The following is a 21,124-nucleotide window of genomic DNA, read 5'->3' on the forward strand; positions in this document are numbered from 1 at the left end:
TGCCTTGGTGCCAATGATGGTCGTATGCGTGTTTGGCGCCGTGCAGGTGAGCGCCACAATCAGGACTGCATACGACCGAGGCACACAGGGCCAACACCCGGCATCATGGTGTGGGGAGCGATCTCCTACACTGGCCGTACACCTCTGCTGATCGTCGAGGGGACACTGAATAGTGCACGGTACATCCAAACCGTCATCGAACCCATCGTTCTACCATTCCTAGACCGGCAAGGAAACTTGCTGTTCCAACAGGACAATGCACGTCCGCATGTATCCCGTGCCACCAAACGTGCTCTAGAAGGTGTAAGTCAACTACCCTGGCCAGCAAGATCTCCGAATCTGTCCCCCATTGAGCATGTTTGGGACTGGATGAAGCGTCGTCTCACGCGGTCTGCACGTCCAGCATGAACGCTGGTCCAACTGAGGCGCCAGGTGGATATTGCATGGCAAGCCGTTCCACAGGACTACATCCAGCATCTCTATGATCGTCTCCATGGGAGAATAGCAGCCTGCATTGCTGCGAAAGGTGGATATACACTGTACTAGTGCCGACATTATGCATGCTCTGTTGCCTGTGTCTATGTGCCTGTGGTTCTGTAAGTGTGATCATGTGATGTATCTGACGCCAGGAATGTGTCAATAAAGTTTCCCCTTCCTGGGACAATGAATTCACGGTGTTCTTATTTCAATTTCCAGGAGTGTATATCCCACGTTACTACTGCTGCTGTTGCTGCTGCTGCTACTGCTGCTATAGAAAAGCCAACGTTTCGGTCTACCCAGAAGAAGGCCGCTGCAATCGTGGCCGAAACGTTGGCTTTTCTATAGCAGCAGTAGTTTTTTACATTATGACGCGGTACCAAACCCAGAAAACTTTGATGTCGACTGGCTCTGGCCGCGGAAGCCTACGTGATTATAATAACCTAAGGACATGACACACATCCATGCCCGAGGCAAGATTCGAACCTGCGACCGTAACGGTCGCGCGGTTCCAGACTGAAGCGCCTAGAACCGCTCGGCCACAGCGGCCGGCCCACAGGTGTACTGTAAGTATCCTTCCCCGTGTAGGAATTTTAATAGACAGTGGCGTAGTGTGAGCGTTTCGAGCGTGCTGCCTGTGTGTTGTCAGCCTGGAGCTGATGGTGGCGACCGAGTGGGGCTATGAGAACAACGGGTCGTGGAGCGGCATGGTGGGCAGCCTGCAGCGGTCAGAGGCCGACGTGGGCGGCACGGCGCTCTTCGTCACGGCGGACCGCATGCGGCTCATCGACTACATCGCCATGACCACGCCCTCCGTGTGAGTAGCGCTCGCTCGCCCACCTCATCGTCACGCCTCGTTACCTGTCAAACAGACCCCCTTAATTTCCTTAGTCAAAAGAATTTCAATCCAAACAGTGTTCGAAACATTTAGGGATTCTACTGAGAAGCGATATGAAAAGGGAGACCATCTACATCTACAGGGTGTTTCAAAAATGACCGGTATATTTGAAACGGCAATAAAAACTAAACGGGCAGCGATAGAAATACGCCGTTTGTTGCAATATGCTTGGGACAACAGTACATTTTCAGGCGGACAAACTTTCCAAATTACAGTAGTTACAACAACAGAAGCGTCCTGGGACCTCTGCTGTTCCTGATTTATATAAATGACCTGGATGACAATCTGAGCAGTTCTCTTAGATTGTTCGCAGATGATGCTGTAATTTAGCGTCTAGTAAGGTCATCCGAAGACCAGTATCAGTTGCAAAGCGATTTAGCAAAAAATTGCTGTATGGTGTGTCAGGTGGCAGTTGACGCTAAATAACGAAAAGTGTGAGATGATCCACATGAGTTCCAAAAGAAATCCGTTGGAATTCGATTACTCGATAAATAGTACAATTCTCAAGGCTGTCAATTCAACTAAGTACCTGGGTGTTAAAATTACGAACAACTTCAGTTGGAAGGACAACATAGATAATATTGTCGGGAAGGCGAGCCAAAGGTTGCGTTTCATTGGCAGGACACTTAGAAGATGCAACAAGTCCACTAAAGAGACAGCTTACACTACACTCGTTCGTCCTCTGTTAGAATATTGCTGCGCGGTGTGGGATCCTTACCAGGTGGGATTGACGGATGACATCGAAAGGGTACAAAAAAGGGCAGCTCGTTTTGTATTATCACGTTATAGTGGAGAGAGTGTGGCAGATATGATACACGAGTTGGGATGGAAGTCATTACAGCATAGACGTTTTTCGTCGCGGCGAGACCTTTTTACGAAATTTCAGTCACCAACTTTCTCTTCCGAATGCGAAGATATTTTGTTGAGCCCAACCTACATAGGAAGGAATGATCATCAAAATAAAATAAGAGAAATCAGAGCTCGAACAGAAAGGTTTAGGTGTTCGTTTTTCCCGCTCGCTGTTCGGGAGTGGAATAGTAGAGAGATAGTATGATTGTGGTTCGATGAACCCTCTGCCAAGCACTTAAATGTGAATTGCAGAGTAGTCATGTAGATGTAGATGCAGATGGCGCTGCAAATGATGTGAAAGGTATAGAAGACAACGCAGTCTGTGGGTGCGCCATTCTGTACGTCGTCTTTCTGCTGTAAGCGTGTGCTGTTCACAACGTGCAAGTGTGCTGTGGACAACATGGTTTATTCCAGAGGATTTTTCTGGTGTTGGAATTCCACCGACTAGAACACAGTGTTGTTGCAACAAGACGAAGTTTTCAACGGAGGTTTAATGTAACCAAACGACCGAAAAGCGATACAATAAAGGATCTGTTTGAAAAATTTCAACGGACTGGGAACGTGACGGACGAACGTGCTGGAAAGGTAGGGCGACCGCGTACGGCAACCACAGAGGGCAACGTGCAGCTAGTGCAGCAGGTGATCCAACAGCGACCTCGGGTTTCCGTTCGCCGTGTTGCAGCTGTGGTCCAAATGACGCCAACGTCCACGTATCGTCTCATGCGCCAGAGTTTACACCTCTGTCCATACAAAATTCAAACGCGGCAAGCCCTCAGCGCCGCTACCATTGCTGCACGAGAGACATTCGCTAACGATATAGTGCACAGGATTGATGACGGCGATATGCATGTGGGCAGCATTTGGTTTACTGACGAAGCTTATTTTTACCTGGACGGCTTCGTTAATAAACAGAACTGGTGCATATGGGGAACCGAAAAGCCCCATGTTGCAGTCCCATCGCCCCTGCATCCTCAAAAAGTACTGGTCTGGGCCGCCATTTCTTCCAAAGGAATCATTGGCCCATTTTTCAGATCCGAAACGATTACTGCATCACGCTATCTGGACATTCTTCGTGAATTTGTGGCGGTACAAACTGCCTTAGACGACACTCCGAACACCTCGTGGTTTATGCAAGATGGTGCCCGGCCACATCGCACGACCGACGTCTTTAATTTCCTGAATGAATATTTCGATGATCGTCTGATTGCTTTGGGCTATCCGAAACATACAGGAGGCGGCGTGGATTGGCCTCCCTATTCGCCAGACATGAACCCCTGTTACGTCTTTCTGTGGGGACTCTTGAAAGACCAGGTGTACCGCCAGAATCCAGAAACAATTGAATAGCAGAAGCAGTACATCTCAGCTGCATGTGAAGCCATTCCGCCAGACAGGTTGTCAAAGGTTTCGGGTAATTTCATTCAGAGACTACGAAATATTATTGCTACGTATGGTGGATATGTGGGAAATATCGTACTATAGAGTTTCCCAGACCGCAGCGCCATCTGTTGTTGACAATTGTAACTACTGTAATTTCGAAAGTTTGTCTGCCTGAAAATGTACTGTTGTCCCAAGCATATTGCAACAAACGGTGTATTTCTATCGCTGCTCGTTTAATTTGTATTGCCGTTTCAAATATACCGGTCATTTTTGAAACACCCTGTACATGGTTTCTCTGCAGTTCACACTTAAGTGCTTGGCAGAGAGTTCATCGAACCATTCTCATACTTCTTCTCTATCACTCCACTCTCGAATGGCGCGATGGGAAAAAGAAACACCTAATTCTTTCCGTTAGAGCTCTGATTTCTCTTGTTTTATTATGATGATCATTTCTCCCTACCCAGGTGGATGTCAAAAAATATTTTCGCATTCGGAAGAGAAGGTTGGTGATTGAAATTTCGTAAATAGGTATCGCCAAAAAGACTGCCATCCCAACTTCCGTATCATATCAGTGACACTCTCACCCCTATTGCGCGATAACACGAAACGAACTGCACCTCTTTGCACTTTTTCGATGTCCTCCTTCAGTACTACCTGGTAAGGATCCCACACCGCGCAGCAATATTCCACCAGAAGACGGACAAGTGTAATGTAGGCTGTCTCTTTAGTGGGTTGTCGCATCTTCTTAGCGTTCTGCCAGCAAAGCGCAGTCTTTGTTTCGCCTTCCCCACAATATTATACATGTGGTCTTTCCAATTTAAGTAGCTCGTAATTGTAATTCCTAGGTATTTAGTCTAGATTTGTGCAATTTATCGTGTACCCAAAATTTATCGGATTTCTTTGGGTACCTATGTGGATAACGTCGCACTTTGTTTATTTAGAGTCAATTTCCAAGTGCCAATTGCCTCTCTAGATCATTTTGTAATTGGAATTGATCATGTGATGATTTTAGTAGACGGTAAATTACAACGTTATCTGCAAACAATCTAAGGGGGCTACTGAGATAATCACCTAGATCATTTGTCTAAATCAGAAACAGCAGAGGGCCTATAACACTACCTTGCGAAACACCAGATATCTAACAGTAATCAGTATTACAGGAGGTTAGTGTAAATCTTAGAGTCGTTGCAAAGGCTCTGTGAAAATTCAGTGTACTTGTACAGAAAATTGCGTTCCAGTGTTTGGAGTCCTTATCAAGTAGCCGTAACAACAGGAAACGAAATATTTCGAAGAAGCTCTCTTAGGATGGTAACAGGTGTGTATAGTCCATACCAAGTGTAACAGACATGTGCGGCGAACTTAAACGGAAATACGTGGAAGAAAGATGATGCATTTCTTCCGAAACGTCATTGGGTACATTTTGAGATCGTAAGTGATAAGAGGGATTAGGAAGCGCACAGAGACATATAGCAATCATTTTTGCTTCGCTCGGTACGGGAATCTAATTGCAAAACTAGTTGATAACATTGATATAAAAACCCTCCGCCATGCACTGTGCAATGTCGAAGTGTTTATGTAGATAAAGAACCATTTTTGACATCATGAAAAGTTTTAAATGAAATGGACTCTGTCTCAGCGAAGTAAGGTAGGGAGAGAGCGGAGAGGGCCATAGTGGAGATTTTATATTTCACTGCTCAGATAGCTACAGAGCTGCTAGTTGTAGATCCGAAATACTAGCAGGCACGAGACTAAAACGAAAAGATACAAAATTAAGATAAATAAATGACAGACTGATATGATACGAAAACGACCAAGAAGACAAGAAAAGACCGAGAAGACAAAAAAAGTGGGCGTGGTCTAGATTTCATGAGACAACAAAGATAAACCTTGTCAAAGGTAAAATATATCTACCTATTTTCAGACCAACTAAGAAATACGGCACACCCTGAAGTGGGAGCAGGAACAGCTGACTAGCGGCCATACAACCGCGAGCAAACAAATCTCACGCCGCCCTTGCTAACGAGGGAAATGATACCGAGTGACAAGACGCCACGCGCAAAGCAGCAACCGTGCCTACCCCTCGACCACAAAATGTGTCCTGTCTCCTTGTCTTTGTAGTACAATTTATAGCACACAAGAAACGATTTAATAATGGCATTAGTTCAACGAAAGATCAGTTAACTGTTAGGTCCAGTAAAGATTTACCCACGGATTTACCTTCAAACCAACTTCCGGACCAGAGGCGGAAATTAGTAAACTTGGCATAAGTTTTCACCACACCGATAAATAAGAAATCAAATTAAACAGTAGCCAAAATACAGTCACGATACGCAAGCCCTTCAAGACCTTGCTATCGTACAGTTATCATTAACGGCGAAACATACACAAATGAATGACAAGAAATTCACCATTGAAAGCAAAAAAACAACACACCACAAATGTTAAATTAATTAATTTGCAGACGAGCCAGTCACTGAAAGCTCAGTTTCACAATATGAGAGCTAACTTCACTCGGCACAATACATTTGTGTAATTGATAACTAGGACTCCAAAACATTACATTTGTGTGACTGATAACTAGGACTCCAAAACCCAACACAGCTCACACGTTAGCTGTCTTATTATCGGATACTAGGCACAACCGGTCTAAGACAATCGCGACGGAAAAAAAGTCTCTGAAATTACAGCTGCCTGCAGCAAAACAAATGAGTCCGGGTGCATGAACGTAAAGGACAAGCCAGTGTTCCAGCCGGAGCGTAACCTTTTCAATGCATATACGGACAGAACAACACGTGGGCATAAAGGGAGCAGCAGATGCGTACCAAGCAAACTATACTGCGCCAAAATACGACCCGCGTCACATCCACAAACCGGAGCACTGCTCCCGGAGCTGGTGTCTGCTCCCTGGACTGTCGCAACTCTCTGTCGCCCGGAAAGCGATGCTGACTGCCGCCTTGCTCAACGCTCCCTTCTCGGCCGTGCACAACTACTCTTCTCTTGTAGCCTCAGAGTGCGGCCGCAATGTCCGTTCACCCCTGCTGTCCGCCCCAGACTCTCGTTACTCGTACTTACAACCCCGTTAGGACCCGCTCCGACAGGAGGCGCTCGCGATCGCACATAGTGCCAACCTCAACCAGAGGAGTAATCGATAGCGTCCAGCGCCCGAGAGCCGCGCCACGGCTCAATAGGGATAATTTTAACAGAAAAGAACAAGCCATGAAACTCAGCGATATATGGACAGTGGCACAACAGAAATGATGAGAAGTTTTTATCTTTGACGTACTATGATCGATAGTTATATTTTATCTTTGACAAGGTTTATCTCTGTTATCACGTGAAATCCAGACCACGCCCACTTTCCACGGTATTTAGGCTGCTCTTCGTCGTCCGACTCGTCAGTCGACAAGACTCAGCACAACCTGGAGTACCTCCGAAGATGTCCAACGTAAGTTTGGACGAAACGTCAGGGCCAAAAGAGTTCCATGGACTACGGCCTACAGCCATACAACCCGAAAGAATTCTCGGTAGCTGAAACATTCGGTCGTGAAAGCCTTCATTGTATGATAAGACAAAAAAGACGCATCGGGAAGCAATCATTCGAGTGGGAAGGAAATCGGCAATGTGATGTGCGTATCTACTCAGTCAATCCTCTCTGGTAAAGCTCCCATACCGCTAAAAGAGGGCGGACAAGCGTAGTGTAGGCAATCTCCTTAGTAGATCTGTTACATTTCCTAAGTGTTCTGCCAATAACACGCAGTATTTTGTTAGCCTTCCCCACATTTTCTATGCGTTCCTTGCAATTTAAGTTGTTCGTAATTGTAATCCCTAGGTATGTAATTTGATTTACGAGCTTTATATTTGACAGCTTTACCGTGTAACCAAAGTTTAATGGATTCCTTTTAGCACTCATGTGGATGACTTCACAATTTCCGTTATTTAGGGTAAACTGCCAATTTTCACATCAAATAGACATGTTTTATAAATCGTTTTGCAATTTTTTTGATCTTTGGATCACTTTTTTAGTCGATAGACAGCGTCATCTGCAAACAACATAAGGCTGCTCAGATTGTCTCCCAAATCATTTACATAGATAAGGAACAGCTAAGGGCCTATAACACTACATTCGGGAACGCCAGAAATGGTTTCTGTTTCACTCGATTACTTTCCGTCGATTAGTACGAACTGTGACCTCTCTGACAGTAAATCACGAATCCAGTCACACAACAGAAACGATATTCCATAAGCAAGCAATTTCACTGCACGCCGCTTGTGTGGTACAGTATCAAAAGCCATCAGGAAATACAGAAATACGGAATCACTCTGAAATCCTTTATCAATAGCACTCAACACTTCATGCTTGTTTTTCACAAGAAAGATGTTTTATAAATTCATGTTGGCTATGTGTCAATAGACTGTTTTTCAAATGGCTCTGGGCGTTATGGGCCTTAACATGTCATTTGTCCCCTAGAACTTAGAACTACTTAAACCTAACTAACCTAAGAACATCACACATATCCATGCCCAGGGCAGGATTCGAACCTGCGACCGTAGCGGCCGCGCGGTTCCAGACTGAAGCGCCTAGAACCGATCGGTCACAGCTGCCGGCTAGACTGTTTTCTTCGAGGTAATTCATAATGTTCGAACACAATATATGTTCCAGAATCCTACTGCATATCGACGTTAATGATATGGGCCTCACACAGAGAAGGCATTGATTGTGTCCTGCCGCTGCGCTAGAATTCTTTACATGCGCCCGAATCTCTTTGTACTTTGTGCCATGTTTCCAGACAAAGTTTAGTTGTGGAAACTACTATAAGCATCTCGCATTGAAGTCCATGCTAAATTTCGAACTTCTATAAAAGTTTGCCAATCTTGGGGATTTTGCGTCTATTTAAATTTGTTTGTTTCGTTGTATCTGCAACAGTGTTCTGACCCGTTTTGTGTACCAAGGAGGATCAGCTCCGTCGTTCGTTAATTTATTTGGTATCAATCTCTCAATTGCTGCCGATACTTTTTCTTTGAATTCAAGCCACATCTGCACTACAGTTATATTATTAATTTGGAATGAATGGATATTGTCACTCATGTAGGCGTCAAGTGAATTTTTATCTGCTTTTGTGAATAGGTATATTTCTCGTTCCTTTTTTGGAGGATTTGGGAGTTACAATATTCAGTCTCGTTACGACAGTCCTGTGTTCACTAATCCCTGTATCCGTTTTTATGCTCGCTATTAACTCAGGATTATTTGTTGCTAAGAGGTCAAGGGTGTTTCCGCAGCTGTTTACTATTCGCATGGGCTCATGAACCAACTGCTCGAAATAATTTCAATTTTGGATGATGTTTATGCGTACCTCTGGGATTAAATATGTATCTCAGCCTACATATCGAGGGTAAGTTAAAGTCACCATCAACTAAATCGTATGAGTCGGGTACTTGTTTGAAATCGCACTCACGTTTTCTTTGCACCTTTCAGCAATTTTTATTTTATTCTGGTTGCCAACCGTGACCTATGCCCATACTAATTCACAGGAACTATCTAGTTCAATTTCGCGACAAGATAAACTTCTACCAGCAACAAACATGCCACCGCTAGCCGTATTTCCTTTGGGAACACTGTTAGGTTCTTCGCAAAAATTTCAGCGGAGCTTATCTCAGACTTTAGCCAGCTTTCAGTGCCTATAACGATTTCAGCAGGTTCTTTCTATAAAAATTATTATTATATAACAACTGTTATACCGATGGTTCCTGTATCTACGTTCTTCCTGTGTTCCGCCTGCACCCTTTGTGTTTTCCCGAGACCCTCTAACCTAGAAAACCGCCCAGTCCACGCCACTCCTATTCAGAGCTATCCAAAAAACTTGATCAACGGAAGGCGAGATATCACCCCCTGATTAATGAAATTTTATGGAACATGCTGTTTCTGTGCTCTTTCGTACTCGGACCGATTAATTGATATTAATGAAGACCTGTTTAATGTGAAAAGATTGTCTCAGCCGAAGTATTTGAACTGCTGCTTTAAATGGGATAACTCGATGTCTTCAAAACCGCCCAATCCACGCCACTCCTATTCAGAGCTATCCAAAAAACTTGATCAACGGAAGGCGAGATATGGCCCCCTGAATAATGAAATTTTATGGAACATGCTGTTTCTGTGCTCTTTCGTACACGGACCGATTAATTGATATTAATGAAGACCTGTTTAATGTGAAAAGATTGTCTCAGCCGAAGTATTTGAACTGCTACTTTAAATGAGATAACTCGATGTCTTCAACTAACTATTTTCAAAAAGAGAGCATCGCGTTTCTGTCAGGCTGGTTGCCATTATATCATGCACGTAATGTTCCACCGAAGTTATTATGTCACTGTAAATAAAAGGTGCTTCTGACTTTTAATAATTGTGAGCAATGTTAGACATCAGAACCACCTTTTATTATGTGGATATTTAGGTTATAAGGGACAAAAGGCTTTAAGTCTGAAGCAATCAATAAGTTGCTTGTAATCGATATTTGATGAAAAGAGAAGTCAGTTCAACAGAATTATATCACAATTAATGGGACTATTTTTAAAAGCACTGGGTTGAAAAGCCGCAATATGGGTGGTGTCTGCTGTCTTTCCTCTCCATCCGTACGAAGAATGAAATGAAAAACAAAGCGGAAAACAGGTGCAACAACAAACATGGAAAGTTAGAAAGTTATCTTGTTTACATGCTTACAACATCCTGTTATCTTTCGAAAACAACGTTAATATCCGTACATTATTCAGAAGCCAAAGTCGTTATCCAACTGATGACACACAGTTACGGATATCATCCTCAGATTCGGTAGTTCTACGTCTCTCAGTGCGCCACAAAGTAGCGACTAATTTTGCCATCAATACATTGATAGATGTGCCACTAGAGGAGTGTACAGTTTACGGTCGGTAATCAGCCGTTGCGACACGTCGTATTTCCTCCTCCACGTCGTCGCCTTCACGGCTCTGTAATGTAAATTTATGTAAATGATAACGTTCTACGCCAAACACGAACTCTATCAGAGTCAGTATCATGACGTCAAGTGTGACGTATGCCAAGAGGCCGTCGACGGTTGCTCGGAGTAGCGCTGCACTTCGCACATCACACCGTTAGCAGCACCATATGGAGCTCCAACTAGGCTAATGATTCAGCTAGTCATCACCAATCAGCACATGAATTTCTAGGTGGACAAAGGGTCAGTGGTGTCACCAAGGTTCTCTCATTCACTCTCCCACCTCTCCACTCTTCATAATGTACACAAACGACTTATCAGTAATACCTCACGTCGTATTAGTCCAGTCTTCAGGTGGCACTGCTCTCTTAATAAGCAATAGAAGGATAAAAACAACAATTACGCAGCTACTAAGACAACTCAACATTACAGATCAATGGGCAAGTGAAAACGTAATCGAACTAAATGCAGAGGAAACTAAAGTTATAATGTTCATAAGACGTAGACCAACCCTGTGTGACACACCGACCATTAACAAACTAGCGGTTAAGTGGACATTGGTGTCTTAATAAATAAAAAGCTTATATACACTACTGGCCATTAAAATTGCTACACCATGAGGAAACGCAGATGATAAACCGGTATTCATTCGACAAATATATTATACTAGAACTGACATTTTCCCGCCGTTTGGGTCATAGATCCTGAGAAATCAGTACCCAGAACAACCACCTCTGGCCGTAACAACGGCCTTGATACGCCTGGGCATTGAGTCAAACAAGACTTGGATGCCGTGCACAGGTACAGCTGCCCATGCTGCTTCAACACGATACCACAGTTCATCAAGAGTAGTGTCTGGCGTATTGTGACGAGCCAGTTGCTCGACCACACCATTGGCCAGGGCAGCAGTTGAACATTTTCTGTATCCAGATAGGCCCGTACAGGACTTGCAACATGCAGTCGTGCATTAACCTGCTGAAATGTAGGGTTTCGCAGAGATCGAATGAAGGGTAGAGCTACGGGCCGTAAAACATCTGAAATGCAACGTCCACTGTTCAAAGAGCCGTCAATGCGAACAAGAGGTGACCGAGACGTGTAACCAATGGCACCTCATACCATCTCGCCGGGTGATACGCCAGTATCGCGATGACGAATACACGCTTCCAATGTGCGTTCACCGCGATGTTGCCAAACACGGATGCGACCATCATGATGCTGTAAACAGAAACTGGATTCATCCTAAAAAATGACGTTTTGCCATTCGTGTACGCAAGTTCGTCTTTGAGTACACCATCGCTGGCGCTCCTGTCTGTGATGCAGCGTCAAGGGTAACCACAGCCATGGTCTCCCAGCTGATAGTCCATGCTGCTGCAAACGTCGTCGAACTGTTCGTGCAGATGGTAGACGTCTTGCAAACGTCACCATCTGTTGACTCAGGGATCGAGACGTGGTTCCATGATCCGTTACAGCCATGCGGATAAGATTCCTGTCATCTCGACTGCTAGATACGAGGCCGTTGGGATCCAGCACGGCGTTGCGTATTACCCTCCTGCACCAACCGATTCCGTATTCTGCTAACAGTCATTGGATCTCGACCAACGCGAGCAGCAATGTCACGGTACGATAAACTGCAATCACGATAGGCTAAGACCTTTATCAAAGTTGGAAACATGATGGTACCCATTTCTCCTCCTTACACGAGGCATCACAACAACGTTTCACCAGGCAACGCCGGTCGACTGCTGTTTGTGTATGAGAAATCGGTTGGAAAATTTCCTCCTGTCAGCACGTTGGGGGTATCGCCGTCGGCACCAACCTTCTGTGAATGCTCTGAAAAGCTAATCATTTGCATATCACAGCATCTTCTTCCTTTCGGTTAAGTTTCGCGTCTGTAGCACGTCATCTTCGTGGTGTAGCAATTTTTAGTGGCGAGTAGTCTATAACACGCAGATACAAGAGGGGTGTAACAGGACAAAACTATATTAGTCAGGGCCCAGAACTGCAACGAGACCGCAGGCAGACAGCAGATGCTGGACGTCGGACCACGAGCGCCGAAATCAAGCCACGGACATCAGCCGCTGCCGGACGTCGCTCCTGTATGATCAGCACCCCTGAGCAGCAGCAAGACTTCCGGACACCGGTCATATGGTTCAAACGGCTCTGAGCACTATGGGACTTAACTTCTGAGATAATCAGTCCCCTAGAACTAAGAACTACTTAAACCTAACCTAAGGACATCACACACATCCATGCCCGCGGCAGGATTCGAACCTGCGACCGCAGCGGTCGCGCGACTTCAGACAGTAGCGCCTAGAACCGCTTGGCCACTCCGGCCGGCCCGGACACCGTCCCGGGTGTCAATGCTCCGGGGCCAGCCTTCGAGAAGCCATTCTGGCTCGACTTACGACAGACCCGAACATTGCCTGTTCCAGATGATTCTCAATGGCTCTCAAACGCAGCCCTGTGTCGGGAACCAGCATTTAGTGGTTAAACGCTGACCCAGCCGAGCACAACACGTTCGGGGGCCACACCCGGCTCCTGCCATATGTCAGCCGGGAATCCTTGCTGTGAACTCTGCCGCCACCGAACCACAAAGGAGGGACCTCTGCTTGTCTGCCCAGCCCGAGCACGCGACACCGCACCATCCGCCCGTCCCCGCTCCTCACTGTCGGCCCAGACTTCGACTCCGGGAGACGACATCTGGAACGGTGCGACCTCCTGAGTAAGAGCAGACCTGGTGGCCGCATCCTCACATAACGGAGACACCAGTAAAACACTGTCTCCGGAGCAGCGCGTGCGTGCGTGCCACTCGCCATACTTCAACGTCTGCAGCTACGACGTCACAATATTACGAAGGGAAGTCGGGCCGCACTAGAGGATGGAGCACAATCAGAAGAGTGTCTGAATCAGTAAAGAACTAATAAAGGATTGTTGTATCTTCACCATGACCTGCCTCCGCTGCTGTCCACATCCCTCACCATCGACAGAGAACCCAGCCCGTAGCCTGGCGGCCTACATCTCTCGCCTAAACAGAAGAAAAATCACCAGCCTACTACATAAAATGTACACTATCTCATTGTTTTCACAAATGAATATCAGAACAAACGTAAGTTCACACAAGACAACAATAGTTCCGGAAATTTCCTGGGGCTGCTCTAGGTGGAGGGACAACCAGCAACACCAACATCAGAATTTAACGAGTTCGACAGAACGAATGACTCCGAATGACAAGATGGGCACGAATACAAGATATGCACCAAGACTTAGACATCGAAATAACCCAGAATCAAATCATAAATCGTATACAGAAACTTCCCGAAAAACAATTTTACTAAGATGAACATCTTGATTATACAGGATCTGTTGCATCAGGATGTCATCGAATTAAAGTACCATGAAAAATAATAGAGAACTCCCAATAACTTACAATATGTAATAACCTTACCAACTTAGGTGTAAAAGGACCACTAGGCCCATAGCCCAACTAAATACAAAGAAAAAATAAAATTGCTCTTGAACCACTCATCCAGGAAGTCCATCCACCAAAGGTAGTAATATATCTCAAACATCTCAAAAAGAAAGAGAAAGTCGTCTCCTTAATCAACTTTCGCACATGCCGGCTGACTGGCTCCGCTCAGCTTCGGAGAACAGAGAGACAAGTGACGTCCCACAGTGGTCAGCGGATGCCGCTAAGAGGACAGTTAATTCACAAACAAGTACGCTCTTACACTAACATTGCTCCAGCATCGACTGACATATTTGGTGTATGAAGCCTTGAATATCCTGTAAGTCAAGATCGCAAATAATTGAATTTAGTTTATTACTAGTTTCCGCTACACACGAACATGACAGCTCAAGACATTGTTAAAACCTTATTTAAAACTGACATCATCCAGACAGAAGGCATAAGTAAAATAACATGTCGCTTTATGAATGTAGACTCAAGTGGCGAGTGAAAATTTGTTCGATGGCCGGGAATCGAATCCGTTTCGCCCGCTTACCTTTGCAGGCAAGTGCTCTACCGCCTTTTTTTTTTTTACATTTAAACAGGAACAACAGAAATTAAAAAATCTAACTTTATGTTGGTATTACAAAACGAAATTAACAATTTCTTTATCATATACACAGATAAGTTGAGAGAATAACTATAAACCAGACTGACGTAAAATTAACATTGTGAGAAGCAGTAGGCTTTGAGAAGGTAATAATAACTTAAAATTGAAAAACACATTACCTTAAAAAGAAATGCTTCTAATTTCAAAGAATATCTTTCACAAATTAAAGCAAATCCTCGTTCACATATAACATTTAAGTGAAGTTAAATTTCGGTAACAGCCACTGCATTGTCATACGACAAACAATATGTCAGTATTGCTTGAAAGCTAGTAAACTGAACATTTTTATCGCATTACATAAAGAAAGAAACACACATCACAACGGAGAATCGTATTTCCAATCCCCCTCCCGCTGTTGTCTTCTCGTAAGTATAATGCATCCACCGATCGTTATCTTCTGTTCATTATTTCTCCACATCGAAAATTTAACTTCTCCTATCCTGAACGTTCCAGTTATGCGCCCGCATTTCGTGGTCGTGCGGTAGCGTTCTCGCTTCCCACGCCCGGGTTCCCGGGTTCGATTCCCGGCGGGGTCAGGTATTTTCTCTGCCTTGGGATCGCTGGGTGTTGTGTGATGTCCTTAGGTCAGTTAGGTTTAAGTAGTTCTAACTCCTAGAGGACTGATGACCATAGATGTTAAGTCCCATAGTGCTCAGAGCCATTTGAACCTTCGTTCCAGTTATGCGGGGCTATTGAAACGCACTGCATAGGAAGTTAGGGAAATGCACTCAGAATTTCGGATTGTTCACGATCTTTAAATGTCGTTCCTGTAAAAAAAGTCCGAAAGTCTATTATATTCTGTGGGTCATCTCTGAACAAATAGAACACCGTCTGGCCTCGAAGCCACGTTACGGAATTCGTTTTGGTACGTGGGAATTATGTCCTTCAGGAAAGAATATAATTCCTGATTCAATCTTGTGTTGTCCCATTCGAAGAAAGAAAGCGATCATTTGTGTCGCCAAAAGCTAACTTCTGCCGAAGGACCGCATATGAGGCGCTGTTCAACGTTGTCCAGTGTTTGGCGCTGAGGGCACAACAGTGAAACTGTCATATGAATCGCATGTAGTCTGGATCGGGTGACATTTTTACCATTAACAAGTTGCACGTCTCTCTGTGTCTATGGAAATATGGAGTATCGATCGCCATACTACTTGCCAATTGATAGGTGGATGCTTCCTCTCAATAGTTTTGCTGTGTCGTCCGAGCGTTACTATCCGATATCTGAGGCGTGTTTTTTAAGTAAGTAGCGTTTTGAAATTACGAAAAGACGTGCTATGGTATCTCAATAATTTTATTTTTAAATGTAAGCCTGAACCTTAATCTACTTTTCTACATATTTTCCGTCCATACTGAGGCACTTGTCGTAACGTTGTACCAGTTTTTGAATACCCTCCTCATAGAAGTCTGCCGCCAGACTTGTTAACCACTGCATCACCACCGTTTTGACTTCGTCATCGTCTTGAAGACGCTGGCCGCCCAGGAGTTTCTTCAAGTGCAGGAACAGATGGTAGTCACTGGGTGCAAGATCGGAGTAGTACGGAGGATGATCTAGAGTTTCCCATCGAAAAGACGTGATGAGATCTTTGGTTTGATTCTCCACATGCGGACGGGCATTGTCTTGCAGCAAAACGATGCCCTTGCTCAACTTCCATGGACTGTTGCTTTGATTCTGGTGTGACGTAGGCCAACCATGTTTCATCGCCCGTAACAATTTGGCTTAAGAAATCATCACAGTCGTTGTGGTACAGCTCAAGGAAAGTCAATGCACTATCTAAACGTTTGGTTTTGTGCACATCCGTCAACATTTTCGGTACTCAACGTGCGCCCAATTTTCGGTAATTCAAGCGCTCGGTCACACTACGAGAAACATTAGAAAAGTCATCCCGCAAGGAGGAAATCGTAATGCGTCTCTTTTCTCTCACCTTATTGTCCACTTCCTGCACCCAACTATCATTAACGACCGAAGGACGCCCACTCCGTTGTTCATCATGCACATTTGTGCTGCCATCTTTAAATGCTCTCACCCACTTTCTTACCATTTCATCACTCATAATGTTTTCACCCTAAACTTTTCAGATCTCACGATGAATATCGATCGCTTTTAGGCCTTAATCATTAAGAAATCTTATAAGAACCCGTACTTCACAGTCGGCGGGACTCACGATTATCGGAGGCATCTTAAACACTTAGTACACAACGTAAACAAGGAAGAATCAGACTGTAATGGCGTCAGTGCGTAGATTAAGGTACAGGCTTTCATGTAAAAATAAAATTATTGAGATATCTTAGAACGTCTTTTTTTTAATTTCGTATAGTCTGTAGGCCACAGCCCTGCTTGTAGCACGTCAGCGTTAAGATTGCGTGTGACATATGTTCTTCGGTCGAGACGGCTAGCGGAATGAGTCGTTGGTTGGTGACTTCCCTTGTTCCCAAATGGCTTTTTCCCTCACAAGAAGTACACTCATTAAGGATAGATCCGTAATTATTATCAAACTGTTGTGCTTGCACTTAACATTAATCTGACAGGGGTAAACATTGTATACAAATCGAAGTAACCGGTCACATGATGGCCTGTGTTTGGACGTCGTGGACTCCAGAAGCTAGTGCGTTATAAGAATCAGAATTATACAGTGCCTCCACCTCATCCAGCCAGTAACACATACACACTCAGGATCCCAGAGAGTCCCGTAGCCATCGGCGCAGGCACAACCTGCCACCGACGCCATTCTCACCAATGACGATGGCACGGTGGCAGTGCCACCTCCGAACCAACCACAAGCCACTTGCGCCTTCGAAAGGACGATCGAGTGACAATGGTTGCCAATGTAGAAAGAACCATGCTCACCGCCCTGGACTCTCCTGGCACCCACTTCTCCGAATGCGGCCAACATTATGGCTCGCGCCCCTAAATCAACCACGCCCACCCCGTGCACTGACTGGTCACGACACCAACGTCATCACGCTAGAACTTTAGAGCGTTACATGCATGTTAAAGGAGGGAGTATTTAGTATCTTAGGAAGTCAGTATTAACTCAGAGACATAAACTTTAGTCGGGGTGGCAGCCTTAAGATCATAGATGAGTGAGGCACCATTGACAGGTATGTTGGACACATCCACAAGTAAGCAGACGAGTAGCTTTAAGAGAGAACGTTCATGGAATTGCCCAAAAATATAAATTTCCAAATTATTTTTTGTTTATTAGTAGAACTCTTCTATAGTAATTCCCCAAAATTTCAGTGTTGAAATCGCATTTGAAGTACCTGAAAAATAATTAAATACAAGACACGAATTTCCTGCCACCCCTTCTTTTTGAAGCAACACTTCAGTACTAGCTGGTTAACAACATTCTGTGGATTACTTTCAAGTAAACATGGCCAGGATACATCTAAAAGGCTGTGATATACACTCTTTGGTTTCATAGATCATCTGTGGCTCTGTTACATATCTTAGAAACAATAACAAATCAGCTGCTTTGTTTATGAAGAAGCAAATCCGCTGGTGGACACAACAGACACACGAAGAAGACGATAGACACTCTTGAAGTGTATTATGTCAAGGATGTCTGACAGAACCTATGCAGTATGGGCTAAATATTTCCACACGGTGTCAACAGATGAACATCCGATTCATCATCTGTTCCCCACAGATAAGTAGGATTCTCAGCCACGTATGTAATACCTCTTTGGAGCAGGGTGTTTTCCCCGATAGACTGAAATATGCCATTGTAAAACCATTGCATAAAAAGGGGTATACGTCGGATGTCAACAACTATCGCCCAATCTCTCTTCTGACAGCTCTATCAAAAATTTTTGAGAAAGTAATGTATTCAAGAGTAGCCTCCCATATATGTAAAAATAAAGTACTAACAAAATGTCAGTTTGGTTTTCAGAAAGGCTTTTCAACAGAAAATGCTATATACGCTTTCACTGATCAAATATTAAATGCTCTGAATAACCGGACATCACCCATTGGTATTTTTTGTGATCTCTCAAAGGCCTTTGACTGTGTAAATCATAGAATTCTTTTAGATAAGCTAAATCATTATAGTTTGAGTGGGGCAGTGCACAAATGGTTTAATTCATACTTAACTGGAAGAATGCAGAAAGTTGAAATAAGTGGTTCATGTAATATTAATACAACAGCTGATTCCTCAAACTGGGGGCCTATCAAGCACGGGGTCCCACAGGGTTCGGTCTTAGGTCCTTTACTGTTCTTGATATACATTAATGACTTACCATTCCATATTGATGAAGATGCAAAGTTAGTTTTTTTTTTTGCTGATGATACAAGTATAGTAATAACATCCAAAAACCAAGAACTAAGTGATGTAATTGTAAATGATGTTTTTCACAAAATTATTAAGTGGTTCTCAGCAAACGGACTCTCTTTAAATTTTGATAAAACACAGTATATACAGTTCCATACAGTAAATGGCACAACTCCAGTAATAAATATAGACTTTGAACAGAAGTCTGTAGCTAAGGTAGAATTTTCAAAATTTTTAGGTGTGTCCATTGATGAGAGGTTAAACTGGAAGCAACACATTGATGGTCTGCTGAAACGTCTGAGTTCGGCTACGTATGCTATTAGGGTTATTGCAAATTTTGGTGATAAGAATCTCAGTAAATTAGTTTACTATGCCTACTTTCATTCTCTGCTTTCGTATGGTATCATATTCTGGGGTAATTCATCGTTGAGTAGAAAAGTATTCATTGCTCAAAAACGTGTAATCAGAATAATTGCTGGAACCCACCCACGGTCATCTTGCAGACATCTATTTAAGGATCTAGGGATCCTCACAGTAACCTCACAGTATAATATTCACTTATGAAATTTGTTGTTAATAATCCAGCCCAGTTCTAAAGTAATAGAATGTGCATAGCTATAACACCAGGAGAAAGGATGATCTTCACTATGCAGGGTTAAATCTGACTTTGGCACAGAAGGGGGTAAATTATGCTGCCACAAAAGTCTTTGGTCTCCTACCAAACAGCATCAAAAGCTTGACAGATAGTCAACCAACATTTAAAAATAAATTAAAAGAATTTCTAGATGACAACTCTTTCTACTCATTGGTTGAGTTTTTAGATATAAATTAAGGGAGGGAAAAAAACTAACTTAAGCATTAGTGTCATGCAATATTTTGTGTAATGTACTATCTTGTACAGACATCTTTCATTAACCTGACACGTTCCACATCATTACGAAGTGTCGTATTAATGATCTATGGAACCAGTATTAATCTAATCTAATCTAATCTAATCTCTGCCACATCAGCTGGTGCCAATATCTACGGGTTCAAAGGGGTAACAACTCCCACATCCACAAGGAGAGGTTGCCAAATTGCATCATGGATGTTGTCAAGCCCACTTACAGATTTTGGCGGATCCTCAACTTCTATAAAATTTTCTTAAGTGCAAAACCAGTAATCCAAATGATTCTATAAATTCACTGCTATGGAAGCGATTCCCTAAAACCACATTTTCATTTGTTACAGTTGTCAGATTTGCAAATTTACGATGCAGTTCTTGTGTTAAGTGAGGGGAACGTAGAAAAGATATATGTGTTACAGAGAATGAGCGTTAAGATAGGAATTTTCACTCAATAATTAGGAGGGAAATACATTTATAGTGCTTCTCTGTATCTGAAAAGTCAGTTGAAGACCCGATAAACAAACGAAGGAAGAAAACGAGAAAACAGAAGAGAAGCCTTGAAGGGAAAGAGGACCCTGAGTACAAATCTGGAACCTTCTCAAGAGGTGTCAGAACAAAAAACGTTAAGTTGAACTTTAGAAACTGCATTTCCTAAATATTATGCTTTTTTAAATTTATGTACCGTTTTTTCAGGATCTATGAAGGCCAGAATTGTGAAATTTTGTACACTCTTTCGATAAGCTCAGAAAATGTTGTCTCAAGAGAAAATTTTGAAATTCTGAGAGTAAGCTGAGATATGGAGCGAAAGGCTTGGACTTTTGCATGAATTTTCTATTGAAGTTGTAGAACTATAATTAAAAATTATTAAAATTGTCCTATTCGACATATTCCTAACGCCTCATGCGAGAAGCTCAACATACATAAATAAATTAAACAAAGAAAATTTTCTAGAAAGCTCTTGATTAGTTTCTGAGACAATGGTACACACAGTTTTTGAAAATAAAATTTTTAAATTTCATAAAAAGTAAAATATACATAATCTAAGGAGAGGTGGTCATCCCTGTGAGTTTGTAAATAGTTCCACCAGCTAATGTGGCACAGATCATTAATTGGATGTTCATTTTTTGGACACCATGTAAATGTGTTAATTTTACGTAAAGCATGGGACAAAATTTCACATCTACATGATTACTCTGCAATTCACACTTAAGTGCTTGGCAGAGGGTTCATCGAACCACAATCATACTATCTCTCTACCATTCCACTCCCGAACAGCGCGCGGGAAAAACGAA

General features: G+C 43.4%; 1 protein-coding gene across 1 annotated transcript in view; it reads left to right on the top strand.

Annotated features, from left to right (window-relative positions):
* Window positions 1-21,124, top strand: part of LOC126336338 (probable glutamate receptor) — a 77,050-nt gene that overhangs the window by 23,192 nt on the left and 32,734 nt on the right. The window contains exon 3 of the mRNA XM_049999943.1: window positions 1,127-1,294. Within this exon, the coding sequence (XP_049855900.1) occupies window positions 1,127-1,294 (168 nt within the window). The remainder of the gene's footprint in view (window positions 1-1,126; window positions 1,295-21,124) is intronic.

The sequence above is a fragment of the Schistocerca gregaria genome, chromosome 1 (assembly GCF_023897955.1).
Source record: "Schistocerca gregaria isolate iqSchGreg1 chromosome 1, iqSchGreg1.2, whole genome shotgun sequence".
NCBI lineage: Eukaryota > Metazoa > Arthropoda > Insecta > Orthoptera > Acrididae > Schistocerca > Schistocerca gregaria.